General features: G+C 33.7%; 2 protein-coding genes across 4 annotated transcripts in view; one reads left to right on the top strand and one right to left on the bottom strand.

Annotated features, from left to right (window-relative positions):
* Positions 1 to 11,665, top strand: part of LOC149069354 (poly(ADP-ribose) glycohydrolase-like) — a 31,603-nt gene extending 19,938 nt beyond the window's left edge. For both annotated transcript variants that reach the window (XM_089249495.1, XM_089249496.1), the window contains exons 13-18: positions 134 to 270; positions 1,746 to 1,893; positions 6,024 to 6,102; positions 7,086 to 7,194; positions 9,547 to 9,781; positions 11,137 to 11,665. In XM_089249495.1, coding sequence (XP_089105621.1) covers positions 134 to 270; positions 1,746 to 1,893; positions 6,024 to 6,102; positions 7,086 to 7,194; positions 9,547 to 9,781; positions 11,137 to 11,261 — 833 coding nt within the window. In that variant the 3' untranslated portion in view covers positions 11,262 to 11,665. The remainder of the gene's footprint in view (positions 1 to 133; positions 271 to 1,745; positions 1,894 to 6,023; positions 6,103 to 7,085; positions 7,195 to 9,546; positions 9,782 to 11,136) is intronic.
* A 3,590-nt stretch (positions 11,666 to 15,255) lies between these two features.
* ash2 (Set1/Ash2 histone methyltransferase complex subunit ash2) overlaps positions 15,256 to 23,520 on the bottom strand; it is a 31,174-nt gene continuing 22,909 nt past the window's right edge. For both annotated transcript variants that reach the window (XM_089249637.1, XM_089249638.1), the window contains exons 12-17: positions 22,399 to 22,488; positions 21,185 to 21,378; positions 19,103 to 19,195; positions 17,115 to 17,213; positions 15,711 to 15,767; positions 15,256 to 15,416 (exon numbers count right to left, since the gene is read on the bottom strand). In XM_089249637.1, coding sequence (XP_089105763.1) covers positions 15,318 to 15,416; positions 15,711 to 15,767; positions 17,115 to 17,213; positions 19,103 to 19,195; positions 21,185 to 21,378; positions 22,399 to 22,488 — 632 coding nt within the window. In that variant the 3' untranslated portion in view covers positions 15,256 to 15,317. The remainder of the gene's footprint in view (positions 15,417 to 15,710; positions 15,768 to 17,114; positions 17,214 to 19,102; positions 19,196 to 21,184; positions 21,379 to 22,398; positions 22,489 to 23,520) is intronic.

Consider the following 23,520-nt stretch of genomic DNA (forward strand, 5'->3'; position numbering starts at 1 on the left):
GTGGACTAAGAAGACTTTTCTATTTTTATAGGTCAAGAATTTTTCTATTGATGTTGAATGCTTTATAAGGTCATTTTTTAAGGAGTAAAAGCTTTACTCACAGTTGGTTTTTGTGGCTTTCTATTTTCTTTAGAACCAACCGGTTCCGTTACATTCCATCGTCAATATTTACAGTCATTTCCTAACTGGGGCGCCTCTCATAAAGATATCAAAGAAGCAGTCATTTGCACTAAAGGTGTGATAGAGAGCCAAGGGCATGGCATGCTGCAAGTAAGTTTTCTGTGTTATGTGTTTAATAAATCTCAATGAAGAATTTTTTTTTGCATGAAAGTGATTCTGCTGAAGAAAATGCTTTCAAAAACTACTGAGCAGTTCATTACATTCCCCTTTTTTTGTTTGAAATGATTCGTGAGCGTCTCACTTATACCATTAGTAATTGCATTAAAATTTAATACTTTACTATTTTTCTGAATGTTATCATTCAAGTAGTGTTGTTATCTCTGTGGCAAAGTAAGGGCTAAATACATACCACCTTAAATGAAAAACATAATACATTATTTTGTTTGTATTTCCAAGCTGAAGTTACATCAGACCTTTTTCTTCTGTAAATTATTATCTGCCTGGTAACTTTAAAAGATGTCCCCACCCACTCGAATTAGGAACAATTTCTCTACCCATCCTTTTTATTTAGTTTTGTTATAAAAGCTGTCACAATCCACATATTTTGGAAAGACAAAAATGTTGAGAAACTCTGGTCTAGTCAATAAGACTTGATGATGATTTTTTTGGGACATTCCTGATGTTATGATATGCTGATACTTCAATATTATGGTAAAACCATGATTAACCAAGGCATATGGTCAGACCAATGTTGATTGGCCGCATATCTTTTTTCACTGTTGCTGTCCAGCAGCAAATTCTTGTACCAAATGGAAGACAGTTGTACTGTAAATGGGAAAGGAAAAAGCAAAAACAAAAAAAAAGGAAAAAAAAGAATGGAATCAAAAATGGTAAATCAAATTTTAATAGAATCGCAGTGGAGTATGGTGTTTGATAAATGATAGAATTGTGCCAAGACAGACTCAAAGGTTAAAAATAAATTGCCTGTGAGAAAAACATAACAAGCTCAAAGCAGTTTTTGCTTGGTTCAGACAGCAATGTCCGAGTCTCTATCTCTGGTGTCATTTTGCTGGAGAAGACAAAGATGTTCAATAAAACAGTGGTGGTGATGTTTGTGACAAGCCAGAGTTGTCTCAAAATATTTATGACTCATGAGGTAAGAGAGTTGGATATGTATGAACAAAAGCTATCCGACACAATAAATTTACCTATGATGCGCAGACAGTTATTTTTTACATTTTCTGGAATTGTCATATATTAACCCAGGTTACTCTGGACTCTTCCACCCCCAAAGGTTCTACTATAATCTCACGTACAGTGAATCCCGCTTATAACATTTTTAAAAAACATCATAAAAAATATTGCAAGCAGGAAAACACTTTAAACAGGAAATCATAATGAAAATTACTTAAGGAGTGAGACACCATAAAAATAAGTGGAAAAACGTTATAAGCATGAGAGAACGTTATAAACAGGATCGACTGTATTTCTGTCGTCTAAAAAATTACGTAGATTTTTTCATAAAAAAATATTGTTCAACATAAAATTATTTTATTATAAAAAATAATGTAATACTTGAAATGGAAAAAACAAAATTTTCAATTTTTCCAAATACATTTCTATAGGTGGATTTTGCTAATCGTTATGTGGGAGGTGGTGTACTGAGCAGAGGATGTGTACAAGAAGAAATCAGGTTTGTCATCTGTCCCGAGCTGATAGTGTCCAGATTATTCACAGAATGCCTGTTGGAATCTGAATGCCTCATTATCACAGGTATTGCATAGTTTGACTAATACTTGTTATAATATAATGCGAATAGACCAATAATATACCATAATAGACCAATAATAGAGTAATAGGTAGACCAATAACAAGGTAATAGACCAATACTTAATATAATCAACCAATGCTATAATTACGGCTCTGATTTCTGTGTCTGCATATTTCTTTAGTTTTTTTCATATTTCGCTTTTTGTACATGATAGAGCGTATTTTCAAAATTATATATTATTATATTTATACTAATTATACTATTATTTACGACCGTTTATTGAAGGGTCAAATTCCTGCAAAGCACCAGAAATATGTACAAATTGATAATCTCAGCACCCCTTTTTGAAAATCATGCGCAAGCACAGTGAATGTTTAGAGTGTATCATTTAGGGCTAAGATATTTATGCACTAAAATGAAACATTGTTGCTGATTGGTAAAAAATCCTGAAATTCAGGTTTTCAATCAATCAGCAACAACATTGAATTTTTAGAGCAAATATCCTCTTCAACGACGTTGGTGTGTGGCTGCAAATAGATTAATGATCTGAATCAGTGAAAGTAATTCACAGGCCATTTTATGAGAAATTGTCATCAGTGGGTCACTTGGGAAAAAAGGGCACTGAAGGAGGAATCAACTCTACTCAGAGATATATACAGGGGAGGCTTAGGGTACCATTCTACACCCTCCCAGAGACAATCAAAAACTGAAATATTCTTAAATATTTTTGTAAAAAAAAAAAAAAAATATCAAATGAAAATGACTTTTTATGCTACCTTAACCAATTTTTGTTAATTTAATACCATCCTTTTTGTAGATTAGAAACTCAAATTCTTTGAAAAAGACTACTTGTGGCCCTTCTCCTCTGAATCCTGTGTGCCTCTTCAGTGATGAATCCTGCGTATGCCCCTGACACTAGTGTGTTCGTAAAAATTTGAATATCGGGCCAAAATGACAAATTTTATGAATTTAACTCCAATTTTTTTCTGCACGTACGTATTGAAATAAATATTGTTGTTATGCGATTATGGTGTCCAAAAAGAACTAAAGCAAAAAATTTCTATTATTTATTGAATCTCTGAGCAGTGCCGAACTTGAGGAGGGGGTTGGGGGCAACTGCCCCGGATGGCAAAATTTAGGGGATGGTAGTTTAGGTGGGAACAACGAACACTGTTACAAAATTATAGAATTTCGAAGTTGTGGGGGCGACTGAATAATGTTTGGGCAGAAATCGTAGTTACGGCCCTGCCCCCGAAACCAAATACCTGTCAGCATGGGTAAAACAAAATGTTAAAAAGCAGTCACTCTTTCCCGAAAATTTTTTAGGACATACCTATAAATTGTTAAAATCATTAAATTTGTGCCTAGTTCGGCAGTTGAAGGAAACATTAATCATTTAATTCCATCAATTGATTTGGTTGCGATACATTGAAAGAAAAAAATTGAGGATAAATAACATGAAACCCTTTCAGGTTTGAAACATTCGTTTTAGAGCTCCTCGAAATACCAGCCTTGACTCATCTGCTATTTTTAAGTAAAAGTGTGACGTCAGTATTATCACTATGCTGTTCTCTATCCTGCTTCTTTTTAATGATTTCGGACACATCACTTATAGAAGCAAACCTATTTTTTGCTCAAAGATGGATGATGAGTTCACTAATCCTTATGGGAGGTGGGGAGCCCTAAGACTCTTTGATACATGAAGGTATTCTATGGGGCATGAATTTGCTTTGGATATGGTGACATAAAAACTAAATACAATTAGTACACATCGTAGCGGCTTGCATGTTGAAAATTGGGTTGTTATGAATGTTGTCGGTACCCGTGTTGCTTATAGTGGACGGTATCAGAGGCGTCGACATAAAGAAGACATTGAATGTGTTGAAAGTCGTTCTGGGTATACGGGATTCAAGCACATACGTAGGAGGAGATTGGTGCATTGCATATTTATTAATTGTTTGGGAGGGTAGTAAAGCAGTGGTTCTCAAACTTTTACTGTATTGTTACGATAACGTTTATCCATGGCTCCCTAAAATAGTTTTAAGAAAAAACCTATTCAAAGTACTGAACAGGCACACATCAATGTAACCAACTCATTACGATACCCTCGAACAACCTATAGAAATCCCACAAGTAGGAGGCAGATGGTCCCCTGTGGGTTCAAGAATCCACCCTTTCATAAAAAACATTTGTACACTATATGCTGATCCCTTGGGAATACGTGAAGATCACGTTACTAAAAAAATAAATATTCAAAAATCAAGGCAAAGTTTCTTGCTTCTAGATAAGGGGGAGGGGGACAAGAAACACTGTTAAGCACGCTTCTCTGGAATGCCTCTGAAATTGGAACTGATATTAGCTTTTATTTAGCATTACTGTGCCTTGATAAATAGATGTATCATATAAAATAGATATAATAGATTTATCTATTTTTATTATTAGTTAATGTTAAAATATTTTATTTATTCGAAACGCACAACCTCAATTACACGATCCATTTTGACTCGAACCCCTTAGTTAGATAAAATTATCTCATTTCTGACAATCACGTCAATGCAATTAATCTCTTGTGAATATTGCCACCACAAAAGCCATAATGTTTAGTCCGATTGTCAACGGTCACTATCAGGACCATAACTAGGATTTTTGCAGCCCAGGGCAAATATTAATTTGTTGCCCCCACAACTTTAAAATTCGATAATTTTGTAACGGTGTGGTGTTCTTTGTTCCCACCTAAAACTACTGCCCCCCCCCTAAATTTTGCTACCCGGGGCAGTCGTCCTCTCTGCCCCCTCTCTAGTTCCAGTCCTGGTCACTATATGGAATGTTCTTAATTTCAGGAAAAAATAGAAAATGCCACACCTCTGGAACGTAAAATAAAAATTTTGACAATAATTCTGGACCTATGAAAAAGTGGAACTTGTAATATAACAGGGTGTCTACTATCACGGAAAGTCATGAAGTCCCAAAAAAGGGGTGTTCAAGTATTACGTAAGCAAATTTTTAGCCATTTTTGACCCCCCCCATCAGCAAAACGCTGATCCCCCCCCCCTCCTTGTCAGCAAAATTTCATCAACAGCTCTGCCCCTCAGAATCCTAACTCATATTTTCATAAGGGGTTGTTGATGACATAAGCATTATCCAAACCCCCCTTCCCCCCTTGTCATCAAATCCGGAACCCCCCTTCCCCATCGATGATGACGTAATACTTGAACGGGCACAAAAATTGGGTGAATGTCACAGATGTTTTTGATTCTCCAGAGATCTTTTTTATTTCCCCCTTCCCCTAAAATCTAGGCTTTGGAGAAGCTGTGACATTCAATATTTCTTCTCTCTCTGACTATTCATTCTTTTTTTTGCCCCGGAAGAATGGATGGGTAAGTAGCAACAGAAAAGAACAATGCCAATATGTAGCCATCCTACATTGGGACAGACATTTATGGATTATATGGATGGGGCAGAAAAGCTATTTAGACTGGATTAACAAAAAAAGATGTTTTCTTTCTTTGCTTGTCTGAACCTTTCAACATCTGTAATATTCCCCCTAAAGCAGTGTTCTCAGGGTCATGTGATTATTTTATTCCTATAGTGTGCCTATGTCTGCAAATATTGATTATTAAAATATACATTAAAACCTCTTAATGGTCGGCTTTTTTTGCGGAAAAATGTTTCCCAGTTGTACTTGAAATTTATTCAACACAAAACACTCATCACAGTTACAGATCACATTCTAAATATCACACCCAAGGGATCACATGATCCTTCCAGGGTTCCAAAGTTTTGTTAAGGAGTCTAAGGCTTTCATTTTATTGGCACAAGGGGTTCACCTTGTAGGTACTAAAGGTCCTTTCCCCCTTCTAGAGAACCCCTTCTCTAGAAGGAAATTGTATAAATCAGGTTCTTAACTACAGGTCTGCTAACTTCTTGGAGGTCCAGTTGAAAAAAATTTTACTTTATTTTTAGAATATTAAAAAAAAGCCATAGCTTTTACTTTTGTGAACACAAGGGGTCAGTGGACCACAAAAGGTCAAGAACCCCTGGTATAAATATTAAAAAATATATGCCTTGCTAATTTTATGCTATAATGTGTTTATGAATTAAACAAGCTGTTTGACTGAAATTTTTTTTTAAGGTGTTGAACAGTACAACAAATACACAGGATATGGAGATGAGTTCTCATGGGATGGTGATTTTATGGACACTACTAGTCGGTAAGTGTACTGAATGTTTTGTCAATGTTTTATGTGTGGGCCAAAGAAGAGGGTTGTATACAAGCATTGCTATGCAGAAAATTATATTTTGTCCCCCCCCCCCCTTTCCCCAAAGAACATGAATGTAATCAGTTATCTTATTTGAACTGAAGTTTTTATTTTTTTAGCACAAGATTTTTAGACTATAATATGAAAATGCTCATATGTGCCAATGCTTCTGATTTTTGGCCTTATCTCAAAATCACACAGAAGAAACCAGATTCTTCTGACTTTTCGTATATTTATGGGAAAATCCTCAAATTGTGCTTCACAGAAATTAAAATTTTTAAAGAAATCGCTCAGTCCTTGGTCACTTTGAAATTGCATGTTTTCTCAAGAAATATGGTCAATTGTCACCAAATATGATAGCAAAACTGAATGTTTTTATTTATTCTAAAATCTCCAATGGCGGGAAATGAAGTGCTACTTCTCAAATCAGTGAATTAAAATTCCACAGGGGAAAGAAACATTTAACATTGCCATTGATTTCAGTGAAGAGTAAAAATTCAAGAAGGCTTTGTTAAAAATTTGGAAAGAAACAGGACAATTTTTCTATGTGTAGGAAAAGTCGAGATGGCCAATATTACAGAAAATACAAGAATGTTCTAGAAAAGCGGGTCATATGGCCACCCTAAAAAATCCCCAATTTTCTGTATTTTTATGATTTTTTTTCTGCAGCAAAATGTTTTGTCACATGACAAACTATATATTTTTTATCTACATAGGTGCCAATCTGGGAATAGGCGAGTATGTTCTAGCTTATGTAATATTTTTTAATTTATGAACTTTTAGATTATCTTTAACTAAAGAAAAGCATCATTTGATCAGACGTCACATTTTGCTTGTAATGTAAATCTAATGTGAAGCTTGAATTTTTCTAAAAAAAAATCACATAGTTTGCAAATAATTGGGGTGTTTATAATACATTTTTATATACATTCTAGAGATTTATTGGGTCGCAGATGTACTCAAGTGGTAGCAATTGATGCGCTGCATTTTAGGAGGGTAGAAGAACAGTTCAAAATGCCACAAATAAAAAGGGAATTGAATAAAGTGAGTTTTTTTCTGTTGTGAATTTTATTTTAAATAAATTGTTTCAATGCAAATTTTTATTCATTGAGACAATTAAATTGGTGTGTTCTCTCTGTAAATCCTTAGGTAGTTTTCATCTGTTATGTATACATATGTATTGAATATACATTTGATCCTTGGTAACTCAATACCCCAAGGGGATAGCAAAATAAACTTAAGTGCATGTCAAGTTAGCAAGGTTTAATTTCATTTCACCTTTGACAGTTTTTAAAATTCATTTATGTATAATACTTGTCAACTACTACAGAATGTCAGTAGTTTCTACAGATTTCTACCATAAAAAATATGGTGAATCGCAAAAAACTAAGGAAATCTGTTTTTTTCAAAAGTATTTGTTGTTGATTGGAGACTTCTCTGAATTCTATTATGCTGTAGACTAAAAAATGATGTCACGCAAAGATGAATTTCAAATGAAGTGAAGCAACCTCGGTATTGACAGCTGTTGTAAAGGTTTGCTTTGTTTGGTTGTCTGCACATCCGCAAGTTGAATTCCCAGATGGCCCTTATATCAAAAACGTTTTAATAAAAATTGGAAAAAAAAAAGTTTATCAAGTTCCTTCATAATGTTTCATGGATAAGTTTCTACAAAGAAAGCAGAAGAGGGATGTTGATCACGGCAAAGCAACGACAACGTCCTGTTTCAAAAAATCAAAGAACTTTCATTGATTTCGTGAGGAATATTCATAGCAGACAGGCCCAAACATAAACAAAAGGCCACTTTAAATGTTCTTCAGAGCTAGCTAAATCACCGATATGGTCAAGTTGAAGAAAATACGAAAATTGATTTGAAATTTTAAAATAGTCATGAGAGGAAAAAATGGGGTTGGGCCAGGTCCGTCATTCAGAGAGAGAGGGGGGGGGGGGAACCTGGCTTTTGAAAATACACAAAAAATTGTGTGTGTATATATATATATATGTTGTATTTCTACATAGAAAGAAACATTCCCTGATGTACGTGGTGCTGGATGTACCCCGATGTTTTGGAATTCTTGGAACGTGTTTGAGAATGGTAATGTAAATATAGGTCATGCTGTCTGCTTGGGAGTGCATAGAAGAAACCCGTATACTCGCATCAGTTGAGGTTTGTCTTTTGCAAAGGGTGGCAGCAGCTATCATCAGCCATTTTTCTTGATATTATGGAATTGCTGCTGAGTCTACGTGTCATTATCTTAATTTAAATACTACGTATTTTAAATACCACATATATACATACATTGAGTACATGATCTTTGTTCCCGCCCCCGGAAAAAGTTGAAATGACGTCCCTGGGTTGGGCCCTCTCTCGTTGATACATTGCCACTACGGAGAGGCTTGGTCCTAAGGTTGGCATGTATATATGTATACGTGCTTGTATATTGTTGAACAATTCTATAAATCATCTACAAATTCATAAAATGTTTTGATCTGCAATTTTCTATGAAAAGTTTTTGTGTAGAGAATAATCCTGAATTAGGTAGGAAAAAGCATATTTTGATTTCCAGAAGATCTGTTGTTTGCGAATGAGCAGTGCGGTTGCCCAAAATAACTTTCCTCCTCTCACAAACCATTTTGATCTAGTTTTCTCAACCATCTTTTGCTCAAAACTTTCAGAAATCATTCAAATCTGTCTGTAGCTTTCATAGTCCCCAGGTTGAATTTTCCAGTTTTAAACAGAGGAACAATAGGAAGTAACCTAAAGGTGTGGGGGAGAATTTTCGATGTCTAGCAATCAATCAAATGACAAACAAAATTTTCAAAACACGAGAGTAATGTCATAAAATTTTTTAACTGATCAACGCACGAGCAATTTCTGAAAATTAATTTTTTGATAATGGAGTATAAATCGTAGTCAACATAAGCTGCATGTAGTGGTCATGTGTTAAGTTTGAGAGGTTCCCGCCCCCATCAAATTAAGTATTGTGACAACCATGGAAATAATAAATGTGAAGTTATCTAGGTTGCACTGAATGATTGTTTTAGTTATAAATTTATGTTGCGTTAAAAAAAATCCAATCCAACATAAAATTTATTTCCTTACTGTGTGTGTATGTCTTCTCAATACAATTCTACAATTTTGAGTTAATCTTCATCAAATTTTATACATATTTACCAAAAAGAACCTGAGAATGGGCTACTTTAAAAATTTGTTTCAGTTTGTGTAACATGATAGAAAAATTGTCCCGTGACAATTTTTCAGTTTTGATGACTTTTCATATTTACTGGAAACTAAGTTGAATTACAATTTTTGAAAGTTTGCTGTATTGACAATTATTTTTCTCAGTATATTTTCTGACTATTTCTTAACTGATGTGCTCTTTTGTCAAATCACTTCAGGCATATGTTGGATTTCATACAAAAAATGTTCCATGTAATAAAACTCCTGCTGTGGCTACTGGGAACTGGGGTTGTGGAGCATTTAAAGGAAATCCCTATTTGAAGTTCTTGATTCAGTTGATGGCAGCTGCTGAGACAAACAGGGGAATTCTATATTTCACATTTGGCAATGAGAGGCTAAAACAAGAACTGAAAGACATGCACGTTTTTATAGAAACTAAAAAATTGACTGTTGGTATGTATTGCCAAAATCGTTTCTAATAAGTGTGCATATATAATGGGCTCTACTTGGGACATTGGCAAGACCATGTGATGAAAATTTCTTAAATGGAAAAACAAAGTGCGGCTATTAAGTGGGAAATATTGCATATCATATATAAATTTAAATACAGTTCAATCCCAATTATCCAAGCCGTAATTAATGTAGAGTTTCACATTATTGGAGGCACTTTTCATCTATCTATTTTAAAATTGTGGTTTGCTATATAGATGAACAAACGTCCCAATAAACTTGTTCACAGAATGCCAAGAAGTCTAGCTAGAGCTCTATGGGATGTGAAGGTTAGACTGGTCCCCGTGTTTCCCAAAATGAACGATATCACCCTTTGTGGGGGGGGGGGGTGTGATGGGATGTATCAGGGGAATGGTATAAGTTTCTGATACACACAAGATCTTATGGGTTAGCATAGCCATGAGGCGATAAGAATTAAGATTAAAGTTAGAAGACTCTTGGCTAGACATACATCTTAAACCTGCTGCTCATGAGTACCACAGTGCTCCCTGAATCATTTAAGAGTGATGATAAAAGACTATTTTTTTTTAAAAATGAGTATAATCTTTGAAATGGTGTAAACTCTAAAAACTGTTATAGTATTTCATGTAACTTTTACTATATTCATTTGATCATAATATAAAGCAGTATTTCTCAACCACCAGTTCCTGTTGACATAATCAGACTGGTCCATGAGTGATTTGCTCTGTTTTTGTTTCCTTTCTCAATTTATATTTCATTAGTCATGTGTATAACCGGGCCTTCTGCTCACAAAATAATCAACCAGACTGTGAGCTTTCAACGGTCAAGAACCACTGCTATATACTGTAATTAATTTTTTGTGTAAACGTAATTTCCTCTATTTATGGCTTTATTTCTTTTAACGTCAAAGTTCTGTATTACCCAAGGTAAGTTCAGTCTGTTGAAGATATTAATTTATTGATATTATAAACGAGTTGAGGAATGGTAACAGAATGTCATTCGAATGTTAGGATTTGTGTCATCACAGTTGCTTGGATAATTGGGGTCTTAGATTTTTAGAACTATTACTGTTAGAATTGTACTGCGTTATGTTTGAGAAACGTGCTAAAATATGGCTGATTTGATTGAAAAAAAAAATCTTTTGCTATTTTTTATTAAATAAGTTTTATGAAAATCTTGAAAGGAATACAAAACATTATAAAAATTGGAAAAACTCAAGAATGTCTGTTATAAATATCCCCACCAAGTTATATACAAAATTTATTCAATAGGGTTAATTTCTAACATGCATTCTATTATTCCTTTTTTTAAATTTCTGACAATATTTTCATTCCTAGGTGATTTGTGGATGCTTTTGGAAAGCTACTGCACGAATGTCACAAATTTACCACATAAGTCATGGCCCAGTCTTTATGATTACATCTACAGTTTTCATCTGGGTCTGTTGAACCAACAGCAATGAAACTATACGTGATTCATCCAGCTGAAGTTACTTTTAGTTAGCTCTCAAGAGTCTTTCGGGGGCCATAAAAGAAAAACAACCATCGTGTCACATCTTTATAAATTGAAGTTTTATTGTTTGCTAAATCTTTGTATAGATGTTTTATATGTACATATTTTGCGTAAACACACACACGTATATATATATATATATATGTATATAAAAGCAGTCTTGAGACATTTTTTGTTTCATTTTCATGAATTCTAATATTTACATTGTAATACTGCTGAGTAATTTTGAATGCATGGAGAGAAAGCACTGATGTAAGAGAATTAGATAGGCAAGATTACTTTTTCCAAATTCAATTTTCCACAGTTAGACCAGTCGATGTTGTATTTTTATAAAGAGAATTCTTATGCCTACAATTGATGTGTGACTATAGTCATTGAAACTATTTTAATTCCAATGGATTTATACACTGGGCAAAAAAGAAGTCGCACACTGTGATACTTTGTTGCATAGTTTTGACAAACACACATTTGTCATGGCAGTTTTATGATATCATGCGCAATACTTCAACTATTTTTACCTAGATTTGCATCAGTGTGTTTCACTAAGATCCTTCATTGGATTTAACTTGGAAGTTGATAATTTGTGGCCAAATGATGCTCTTTTAACCAATTTTATACAGCTCCAGATGCATGTATTTTAATAGACATCCTGGAACATGCCACCCACTTTAGCAATAAGAATGTTTATTGGTGGGTAAATATGACCATTAAGTACACTTACATACTTGCCAGATTTCATTTTATTATTGATTCTAGTCCATAACAACTCTCTTGAGATGTGGTAATAAGTTCTACTATACCATTTTTATTTTTGGCCAGGCAGTGTATATGATTATATCTGTATCATTACCAACCAATGGTAATAATACAGATTTGTAAATCTTTTAACTTTTACACCAAAGACAAATGTATATTAGCTGCATGATTATCAAACAAAGTGTTTTTCCCCCTTTAAAATTAAAATACTCTAATTCTGTGTTTCTGGACCTCTAAAGTAACTGAAATAGTTCAGTGGACCACTAATCAGGGTTCATACAAAATTTCCTAAATAAAAATTAAGGAGTTTCAAGCAGTCATGGCAAACCTCATAACTTTTACAGCAATAAAAAGGGTGGGGCACATATGCAAATTTATTTTTTATTTGTTAAATTTTCCCTCTTCTCAAAAATATAGACGTAAAAGTGGTTCAGAAATGACAACTTTTGATTTGTTACCCAGCATCATAAGAATTCATAAAATAATCAATCTACATACACACTTAGAATACTTTTCTGTTGTCATCAAAAACATAATTCATAACAGCATCACAAATTATAAAAGTGATATTCATTCCCCTTCCCCCAATTATTCAAAATCCACAGCTGACAAAGATTTTTCTTACAAAATTATATTTGCAGCTACTCTTTATTCATCTCTCGTTCAAAGTGGATCAACAAGTATTACTTAAGCAGATTTTTAGCCATTTTGACCCCATTGTCAGCAGCTTAGAATATTTCATATCTTCAAAAAGGGTAGTTGATGACGTAAGCAGCCCTCCACCCTTGTCAGCAAATCCGAACCCCCCCCCCCTCGATGCTGACGTAATACTTGAATGACCCCACATACAAATTCTTTAATTTTCCTTCTTGTTTTTCAGTTGTACTCAGAAATTGTTGCAAAATTTCAGGACATTCAACACTATGTTTGGTGATTTAGCACTCGTTATATGGCAAAATTTACAAATTAACTCTCATAACTCGGAGGACTAGCTCTTATTCGTGAAATGAATTTTTTTTTCCCACGAAACATCAGGATTTGACGCAATGACGATTGACCATAGTAATTTCTGCTGCTTGCAGTGGCGACTTTTTCTTTTCTTTTTTTGAAAACGGAAATCACGGTCAGTTGTTGAGAAACCCAGGACTAGAGTAAACCATCTTCAGCTGTACGATCAAGGATATGATCTGGGGTTCATGATGAAAAGCCCGATGAGGGGCTGATAATTTGAATAAGGAGCTGCAGTTACCACAATCCGATTTTCGGGGACAGAATCGAGAGCGGGGGGAAGTCGACTTTTTTTTAGAAACAGCTGGATGGATTTCAGGAGTTTTTAAGTGTCCTTGAAAAGGAAATGAAAATTAATGACCTTTTAAGCACTGTACGAACCTTGCTAATCTACAGTATGTAGACTGATTTTTTTCGTTTGAACTCATGTAAAATTGAAAAATTTCTAACTTTTAGATAGGAATTAAATTTTTAAATCTTCATGCAGACCATAGGTTAAGAAATGCTGTTCTAATTTATCAGATACATTATTAGTTAACCAAACAAAAGCTTAACATGTAACTGAAATCATGGTAGAAAGTTACACATTTTAATGAGTGTAGTGTGATCACATTATTTGGAGATAAATAGAGCAGACATGACCTATAGCAGCGTTCATCTTTTTTTTTACACCTGCAGAGCAGTGAAATAGTTCAATTTCACAGACTAACAGAAATAGGATAAATAATTCACAGAGGTAATAAAAACCAATACAGAGACACTATGCTATTTAGATCTAAAATTATGTAGCAGCTACAGAGTCACTTTAGTGATATATATATTTTTAAGCTGTGGTGAGCAATGCATGTGTTGAATTAATATATCAGTGTTGGTTGTGAGACAAAAGTTACAAACTGATAGAAAGGATCTATTGTGTTTAGTTGTGCCAATGGAAACAAAGTCTTCCAATGATGCACCATCTAATGCGTTTTCAAACAATGGTGGTATTCTGTGTCAACTAGAAAGTGGCGAACTTTTGTCAATTGAAACATGAATGTCCTGTATAACCATGACATAATATTTATCATTATTGTGTGAAAATTTATGGTAGAATTTCTGGCTGGAGCATTCAAAGAAACAAGCTCAATTATATTCTGAAGGCAATAAGAATTACAATTGAACACAAGCAATCTCGTTTTTGCGAACCCATACAGACTTTAGTTTGTAAATGGGAGAAATTAATAAAAAAATGCAGGCAATATATATAAAATGAATCGCTCATGATTATTCGACAATTTCTAAAAATAAATCACTTATTTTTGTATGTTTCACTGTAATATTTTAGTTTTCCTATTCATTGGTGACTTGTATCCACAGCTGCACTTTTTCCTCCCTTTCTTGTATATCTGCAGCCACCACCTGATCTTTTGAAATCCTCCATATTTAACAATAAGGCAAATATTTGGCTTGTTTTAAAAAGTTTCTGTTGATTAGAATTTTTACCCCTCATTTTTCTCAGTCAACAGCAAGTGTCTTTTTTAGCTCTGAAATATTTGCAGGATGGTGGAATGCCACTAGAACCACTTTCCAATAGAAACTATCTTTTGCTGATCTTTGAGTACTCAATGTACTTTTTGGAATCCGGTATGTTTTTTCAATTTCTGTCTTAGTAAGAGAATTCACACATTAATTTCTTTTAAAATCTTTTTTTCATCCACTGTCAAGCACAACCTTTTCCATTTTCTTGAAATTGTAATAAGGAAAGTAAATAAACAGCAGTTAGTCGAAATAGAGTTGGATATACTCCTGACTCAGAAATTACCTTATTGATAAGGTAAGATTAGCTTATTAATACACAAAAGGTGAATTATGTTGTCACTGCATCTCAATTTCATGATCAACCCTGCTGATAATTTAATGTGGATTTTCATGACAAATTGGTGAACTCTATATCTCTTACAGACATGTAGAACATTCAAATCGAATTTTACTTTTGGTTACAATGAATTCGGAGGCAGCTAGAAGAATAAATAGAAGGAAAACGAGTTCATAAAATACAGAGTTTATAGGAATGAGAATTTATGAAATGAAGCAGATTTTAACATTAGCTCTATGGCATGCTGTTCGGGACTGAGGAACAATACATAAATTGGAGGTTCATGAAATTGAGTATTGACTGTACTAAAAATAATTTTTCAGACTAAAAGCTAAAAAAAATTTATTAAAGTTTCTTAAAAAATAACTGACAACTCAATACAAATACTTAAATATTGTCCAGCCGTAATTTTCCTTTGTTCTCAGTGAAAAATAGAAGATCTGTCATGCTCTGTTTTATTATAGCTTCAAGAGCAGCCTTGTGCATCTAGAAATCAATATGATATTAAAATTTTACACGATATTAATATAGTTAAAAAAAAAAACTAGCAATTTTATTGCTAATGTCTGAAATCTAGGCTAGTATTAATATGTATAATATAAACCACTTCTCATTCCACATTCTGTTCTTAACCTAGATACAAATCACATAAATGATATGAATTTTAACATAATCCAGTTGCTGATTAATGAGGCAATTTTGGATAGGCACTGGACTTAAAGCTTTTATTTTGTAAGCAATGAAATATGAAAAAAAAAAGATTAATGAAGTTATGCTCACAGCATTGAAAGGCTTGGTAGGTGGAAACTTGAAATTTGGACCAAAATTGAAAGAGACCTAAAAAAATAAATTTTAAAATACATGCAGAAAAATCATAGTTATGATTTTTAATATTGGTATATCAAGCTTGTTGGAAATCTTGGTCAGACTAAAAATAAGCGTAACAGTCACACCTGCTTGTAACAGCGAGCATTTTTTCTGAAAACAAGCTTCTTATCTGTTTCAACGGTCAAAAACAAAATTTTGGAAATAAAGCCCTTATATAACAGTATACATATGATTATATTGATATTTGTTATATAAAATAATTTTTCTAGTAACTTTTTTGATAATTTCTATTTTTGCTTTGCTTTTTTTATTTTATTTATCCAATTTTTTTTTGGGGGGGGGGAAATGTCTAGAGCATGCTAAAACATTGGAAAGGAAAAAATTTTGATGATTCTTACAATCAAACACATGGAGTCTGAATTAAAAGTTGGGCGAAGGCTGAATCAGCCATTTTTCAAAATTCGGATTTGTAAGTTCTTATCTTTACATTTTCCACCTTCTAGATGATGCTTTAATGTTCCTATATATTGACAGGAAGCCCAAAGGGGTGGTAAACTTTTTGTTGAACCAAGTTTGATTGGCAGAGTTCCCCTACCAAGAGCATTATCTTCGACAAAGTACATTATCTCCATATTATCAATATTGGTGAAAGAAACTGAAACACTTTTGTGGTTTTCTTTTTGCATTTGTTTTATTTTTCTATTTATTTTTTCAATATATCCCTTTTGAATCACCCGTTAAATCCAAGCTACCATAAAAAATTTTCTCGCTAAAAATGATAAAATTGCTATACAACTAGCATTGTAACAAATAAAAGCATTAATTTGCTTGTTAAATCCAGACTTTCGTCAACAGCGGGCTTGTTACGAGCAGGTCAGACTGTACCAATATATCATTAATCACACATTATTATAACTAGTTATGAATTTTTTGAATATAGAGCCCACATTTTAAGGAAATTTTTGACAGGTAGTCTCCATGTTTATGGTTATAATTCTATCAAATTACTATTTCACTGTGGTAAAATCTAGAATTTACTGTACCATTTAAACACAATAGAATTTTGAGCTGTCAAGTTCTGTTAGGTACCCAAATCTTTTCGAGGTGCAAAGGTAAAAATGGAATTTTAAAATATGCCAGGCAAATGAAGCAATCAGGTTAAAATTCAATATAAAGACTTTTTCTTCACATCAGACGGTGCACGAAGTTGGGGGCTCTCAACATCACTTTTTAGATTTTGTAGTTTAAAAAATAAATTGACTCCCTTCTCTTCAATTTTTACCACAGAATGCGAAATATTTTTATAGCTGTAAATTTTTACTATGCAAATAAAATAGAAAAAACATTCATTCTCACAGAGCAATTTCTGTAGAGTGATGCAGCAGGAAAATAGGTGCCCCCATAGATGTTTTCGAAGGCTACACCACAGGCTTTTCCATTCTTATAGAATTCTATCTAAGAAAATGTAGGAAAAAAATTATAATTAAAAAAAAGTTCACCGTATTGTAACCTATTTAATAATAAGCAGACTAGGCTTTTACAGCTCTATGTAAAGAAATATTGCTCCCAAATGCTTTTTGCCATAACTAATGTACTTGGGAAGAGATAGAGCCAAGATGATCTCATTGATTTCAATGAAGATATTTATCACAGTTTTAAATAGAAAAATTTGAAAGTGAAATTCCCTGTATAGCACAGAATCATTATTCTACCAAAATAGAACTTCAAAAATAAGCAATGGGGGGAAATTCATAATTTTTTTTTCATGAATCAAATATGTAGCTTCTAGAATTAAGCTCATATCTCAAGAAGTGAATGATAATTGCAATTATCACAAAAATGAGAAACTTTGCCTAGTTTAATAGTGTATAAAAAAAAAAAGATAATTGCAATGTGATTCAGGGATCATCTTCCATAGGTGGTTTCCTAATATTCATTCATGGACATGATAGTCATTCCAAAAAGACACATGATTTCATACAGTTTGATAGAAGATTATTGAACAGATGTTGTATGTCCTGTTTCTAAAGTAGTGATTGGCAAACTATCCTGTGCCAGATATAGCCCATTTAGAGGTTCCATCCCGCCTGCCGGAGATTTAAAAATAATAGTGTACAAAATTTTATTTCAGGGGGGTGTTCCATTTTTTGCATATGCAAAATATAACTTAGAACTTTAATATAAATTATATTTTAAAACTTTTGCATATGCAAAAAATAGAGCCCACCCTAAATAAATATGCATAAAGCTATTTAAAATATACTTATTTTTTCACAGTTGTAAAGGATAAACCATTGTGTCTCATTTGCAATGAAACCATGACAGTCTGCAAATTATACAACACATCCCACTACTTCACTTCTATCACAAAAAATTCCAATTATGAACCAGTCAGAATATGTCCGGCCTGCCAGAATTTTCTTTGTTTGTTGGCCCACTCCTAAAAAAATTCACTCATTGCTCCAAAGCAGTGTTTCTTAACTTATTGACGCTGGTTGGTTAGAAAATTTGCCATTCGACATTATAATTTTTTTCTTTCCTAATAAATGGTGGGAGTGGTTCCACTGGTAGTGTTTTTTTTCTAAGAATCAAAATTGTCTTCAATGGGTTAACTTTTTTAGCCCATGGTCCTCTTTGGACCATATTTTTTTCTCGTGGCCCCCACCCTTATCCCGGAGAGAAATCCCTCTTACTGAATTAAATTTAGTTAAAACTAAATTTGTGGTGAAAAATCAAAAGAATAAGATTGGCATCTGTAACCCTGGGCCTGGCAGATTCAAAAGGTGGAGTGGTTCTTCCCAAGAGCCGAATAGTATAGAAAAAAATAGGTCTGTGTAAAATACAGGACGATTCAACGAGCCTATCACCTCCTCCACACAAATCACCCTGCATTCGTGCTTACCCTGGGCTAGAGGGTGCTTTTTTATTGTCAGGGTTCTATTCATAGCCATCTCACGAAATTGTGGTGAAGGGGGCATCATCAAGGGGGTGAATGAATACTGGCCTGAACGACAGAGCAAGTTTTAGTTTCTAGTTGAGGCCCTGGACATGAGTCCTAAGATTTCTCTGGTTTCAGATCATCAGCTGTATTCTGAAAGTAATATATTTTTTTCCCCTACATATTCCAATTGGAAGCTTTATTTCTTCACAGCTCTCCGTTACCCTTCCCCCAATATATCCCAGTACCACAAGGAGCCCTGCCCCCTTCGAGAAAGGGCTAATATCTCGGAAGGAGCAAAGACCGGGCCATGTCTGGTCTGACAGTAACAGAGAACCACTGCTCCAAAGCATTATGAATGTGACGCCGTGAATAAAAAGGCAGAAGTTTCAAAAAAATGTGTTACCATGCTTCCTGATAATGGTTTTAAACTCTTCAGTTCCAACTGTGGCTCATCCTTTTCTTCATAATAAAGAAAACTTTTGAACCGTACAAGAGGCTGAAATTAAAGCAATGTCCAATGTAATTATTATGTTATTCAGAAATGATGTGATCTCTAGGCAGATGAAAAAAAAATGTTTAAATGAAAGGATTACACAATGCGATAAGGAAAGGACAAGACAGTGTTTAGTACAAAATTAGTTACTAAATTGGTTAGTTTAAAAAAAAATCAAACTTCGTTTTCATTTATCTCGAAAACTTATAAGCATATGTTAAACAAATTTTGTGACTTTTCATGATATGATATGAATATCAATTCACGAAAATTTTATTATCTTCACATTTCGTGTTTCGGAGTTATAAGCATTTATACCTAGAACCGCGGTTTGGGTCATTTTGACCCAACGTACTATTCCATAGGAAAAAAGGGGTGTAGAATTTTCTTGGAAGTGGTTACCCTTTCTAAAAAGTATTTCTAAATGAAGATAGTGAAGAATAAAGGTTTTTCAAGGTCAAAGCCAATTCATTGTCAGAGCAGATTATTTTTTTTTCAATGGAGGAATGGCAACTAGAGCTAAATATTTTTTTTCCTTTGTAAACTTGAATACCTGGAATTCTGACAGGACTCAATAAAGATTTTGGGAGTGTAAAAGTTTAACTCTAGAAAAAACGTGTAGTTGAAATTTCTGTAGGCAAACGATATCACAGAAAAATAATAAAATACTGGCTTGCACCAAATACGTTTTATATGGATTTCCAAATCTCGGGAAGTATCAGCGTCCAACGAATCTCTCTCTTTCAGAGCACATAGTGATGCAACTGATCAAGCCATTTGAGAGCAGGGGCAGAAATGCCTCAACCGACACTTTTTTTCACTACACTGAAGTTAGCTAAAAGCCAAAAAATACGAGCTTAGTAGAGACGGTGAGACAAAATCGAAAAGCAATATTATCTGACGCAATAAAGATGGTAAAACAACAGTTGTATGGAACAATGATGCCAAAATGACAATTTATCAAGGAAAGAATGATATAAGCTTTTCATTATTCAGCACGCTTCATCTGGCAGTCAATATTGGCAGTAGTAGAGCCCCAAAAAGCTTCCACACACACAGAAACTATTTCACACTACAATTCAAAAGTGTAACGATCATTGTTGTAGCGATCAAATGCCCAGAAAATATTCTGAGAAGATGGCATCACAGACGTTTTCTGCAACGTCCTGGATCTCACAATAAAAAAATTCCTGTATTTTGTACAGAGCAGTACAGAAGGCCAGAACTATTTTTCGAAAGCAGTTCCTCTAAAATCGTATTGAAGAGCTGCGTTCACCATATGCGTTACCCTTGCGCAAAAGGAAACGTTCGTGCGCTCTTGATCATGTAACTGTTTGTGAGCTATAAAAATAATAAGAGTAATAAATAAAAATAAACGAGTCTGATGTCAGGTAACAAAAATGTGGAAACAAAACTGTTAATTTTTAAATGGGCTGTGCAACTTCAACATGCGATGAATGTGCAAGAATAATGAAAAAAATAAATTTGCTCAACTGCTCATCATAAATTCCACTTATCAGTAAGAAATCAATACTTATTTGACAGAATCATATTATAGACTTTTTCATGCTCAATTTGACATGCTTATTTTACATCTTTGTCATATTATTCATTTAACTGAAAAATGTTTTTGGACTGAATACAGTAAATAATGTATACTAAATCTTATTTTTACTGAATTACATCATTTTTTAGCTAATTTCGAAGCTCATTTTATATTCATAAACAAATATAATTTTCCATTATGAATATGCAATTGAACAACATTGAATAAGAGTGGGGGGAAAAACCCCAGGAATCGAAAATAAATTCTTGTTTTTGCTATGAAACACCATTTTTTCAGTGTGGGTCAATTTGACCCAGTCCGCGGTTCTAGGTATACCGAAAGTGCCGCGGTTCTAGTATTAACACACTTAAGTGTACAGAGAGTAATTTAATACTCAATATGCTTACATAAGAACTTAATTTCAAATAAAAAATAGAATATTTTACCTTATCTTTGAAAATTAGAGGAAGCGGTACGAGTGAGCTTGTTGGAGGTAAATGAATCAAAAAACCAAGAGTGTCACCTTGGGCATAACCTTCATCAGTATAATGATATCCTTTGCTCTCATGGAATTTTGTACCTTTACGAGAGCGCCATGAATAGCTGAATTTATCATATCCTAGAGGAGCTTGTAAATTTCCTGAAACAGAAAGGCAAATTTTTTAAATTGAAAAAGTTACAGCAATTAGTTCTTAACCCTTTAAGACAGGGGGTTCTCAAACTGTGATGTCAACTTTTGTCAGGCCCTGACAAAGGTTTTCCGAAGCATTTCTTTGTTACTGTTTTGGGGAGCCACCGATAAGCGTTCATTAGAGAAAGTAGCACTGCGGGTGAAAAAAGTTTGGGAACCCCAGCAAAAACGCAGCAGAAATCACTTTAACACCCTTTAAAAAATTCTATAACTTTCTCAATGAAGTAGGTTTTCTTCTGATTTGTAAATGAAAAAGCAAAGGGAATAGAAAAAAGTTTTGAATTGGGAAATCAATATTACAAAATATCTGAGTCAGTCAATGCTAAGATAGACTTTAGAGGAGGAGAGAAGGGAAGAAGAAGAAGAAGCCACTTAAAGGGTTAAAGATTGTGTATAAAAGACTAGAACTTTTGATATTCATTTAGTTTTAAACAAGTCATGTCATGTTCCCTTTTTTTTGTGAGAAAGTCTTGAGGCCATAAGATGGAATATTTTGCAAACTTCCAGCAACGTGAATGGAAGTAAGTTATATATAATTTTTTACAAAGTTTTATCAAGAACTAGAGATTTTATTGCAAAGGAACAAACAGAATGACAAAAGAGATGCTGCTATACCATCTCTCATCAAATATTTTTGCCTGTTGTGGTCTTGTATTTGTATTTGTATTATTCATCTATGTATACAATAGTTATCATTATGGTATATAAATCTCTCTCAGCATATGAACATATGTATCATGATTTTTGATAGGTCGTGATGTGATAATTCATCATTGAAATGGATGATTAATTTTATGACAAGAAATTAGTAATATTCTTCATCTGTTTTTTTTCCATCTGATCAACCTCAACAAATCATTTATGGTACCTCGAATATTGTGTATTGAAAAATGGCATTGTAGAATGAAAGTGAAGTACACAAAATTTTTTGATACAAAAAAAATCGAACATCACATTAACCAAACTTACCAAGAGGTTGTGACCAACCCAACCGAGTAGCAGCCCCATCACTCATGTCATCAATTGTTATCTCAAAATACCATGTACCTCTGCTCACCCCTGAAAATAAATTAAAACAAAAAACATTTTCTTAGGTATTCCATATTTTCTCTGTCTGAAAAACATCAAAATCAGTCTGATATCAAAGCTTTAAAAAAATGAATAATAAATTCAGCGTAACTTTACACAAAGTTTACTAAAAATAATAATATATGTTACAGCCCTTGCATCACTGTTAGCAAGAATGTTATTTTTTAAACTTGTATAGTCGAGAGTTTCCTGTTTTAATGAATACTGTTATAGCAAAAAAATCTCATTTTAATGAAAACTTTTCTAATTCCCTCTAGATATGGTTATATAGGAACAATGTAAAAACCTAGAATTTCTTTATAATGAAATTTTGTAATTACAAAGAGATTTCTCCGGTCTCTTGGAATGCGCTATAACAGGATTTCACTGTAATTATGTGTTTTATGTTTTTTGTATCATAAATAAGTGCAGCAACCTCTCATTATCTCATGCTTATCGAGACAGAGAAAGCATGATATACTGAGAGCACAACATATATACAGTAAAACCCTCTCTTAATGGTCACCACAGTTTTATGGCCAAGTAAAAATGTCCTGGTAGAAAGCATATTTAAATAATGCCTTTTGAACCCCTGCTAAACAGTCACCCTCAGATGCGGTCATGAACACCATTTTCATCATTTGTTCCATTGGACTAAAACCCCTGTATGGACACCAATATTTGGGATTTTGTTTCAAATTATGTTCACTAGATGGCAGCAAATGTCGTAATATTTGATTCACTTTTTGACTACTCTTCAATGAAATTTTGGTTTGAAGTGTGTTAATGTGTTTGGCATTTCTGATATCAGTTTACTGGTTGTTGTCAGGGTCCCGGGTTCGAACCCAAGGGAAGATATAGATAAGATATTTCCCGTAACGAACTCGAGGCAATCACCGATAGACAGCGCCTTCGCTTCCAACCCATCTCACTAACGGCAGCAAATTTCAATATAGCGATATGGCCAGAGTTGGTGTTTGGTGAAATAGTAGTAGTTTGCTGGTTGTGCTCGCATATTTTACA

This window comes from Pholcus phalangioides, unplaced genomic scaffold, assembly GCF_987345545.1.
Source record: "Pholcus phalangioides strain wild (caught in Gottingen) unplaced genomic scaffold, Ppha-v1.0 ptg000022l_1, whole genome shotgun sequence".
In the NCBI taxonomy this organism is placed as follows: Eukaryota; Metazoa; Arthropoda; class Arachnida; order Araneae; family Pholcidae; genus Pholcus; species Pholcus phalangioides.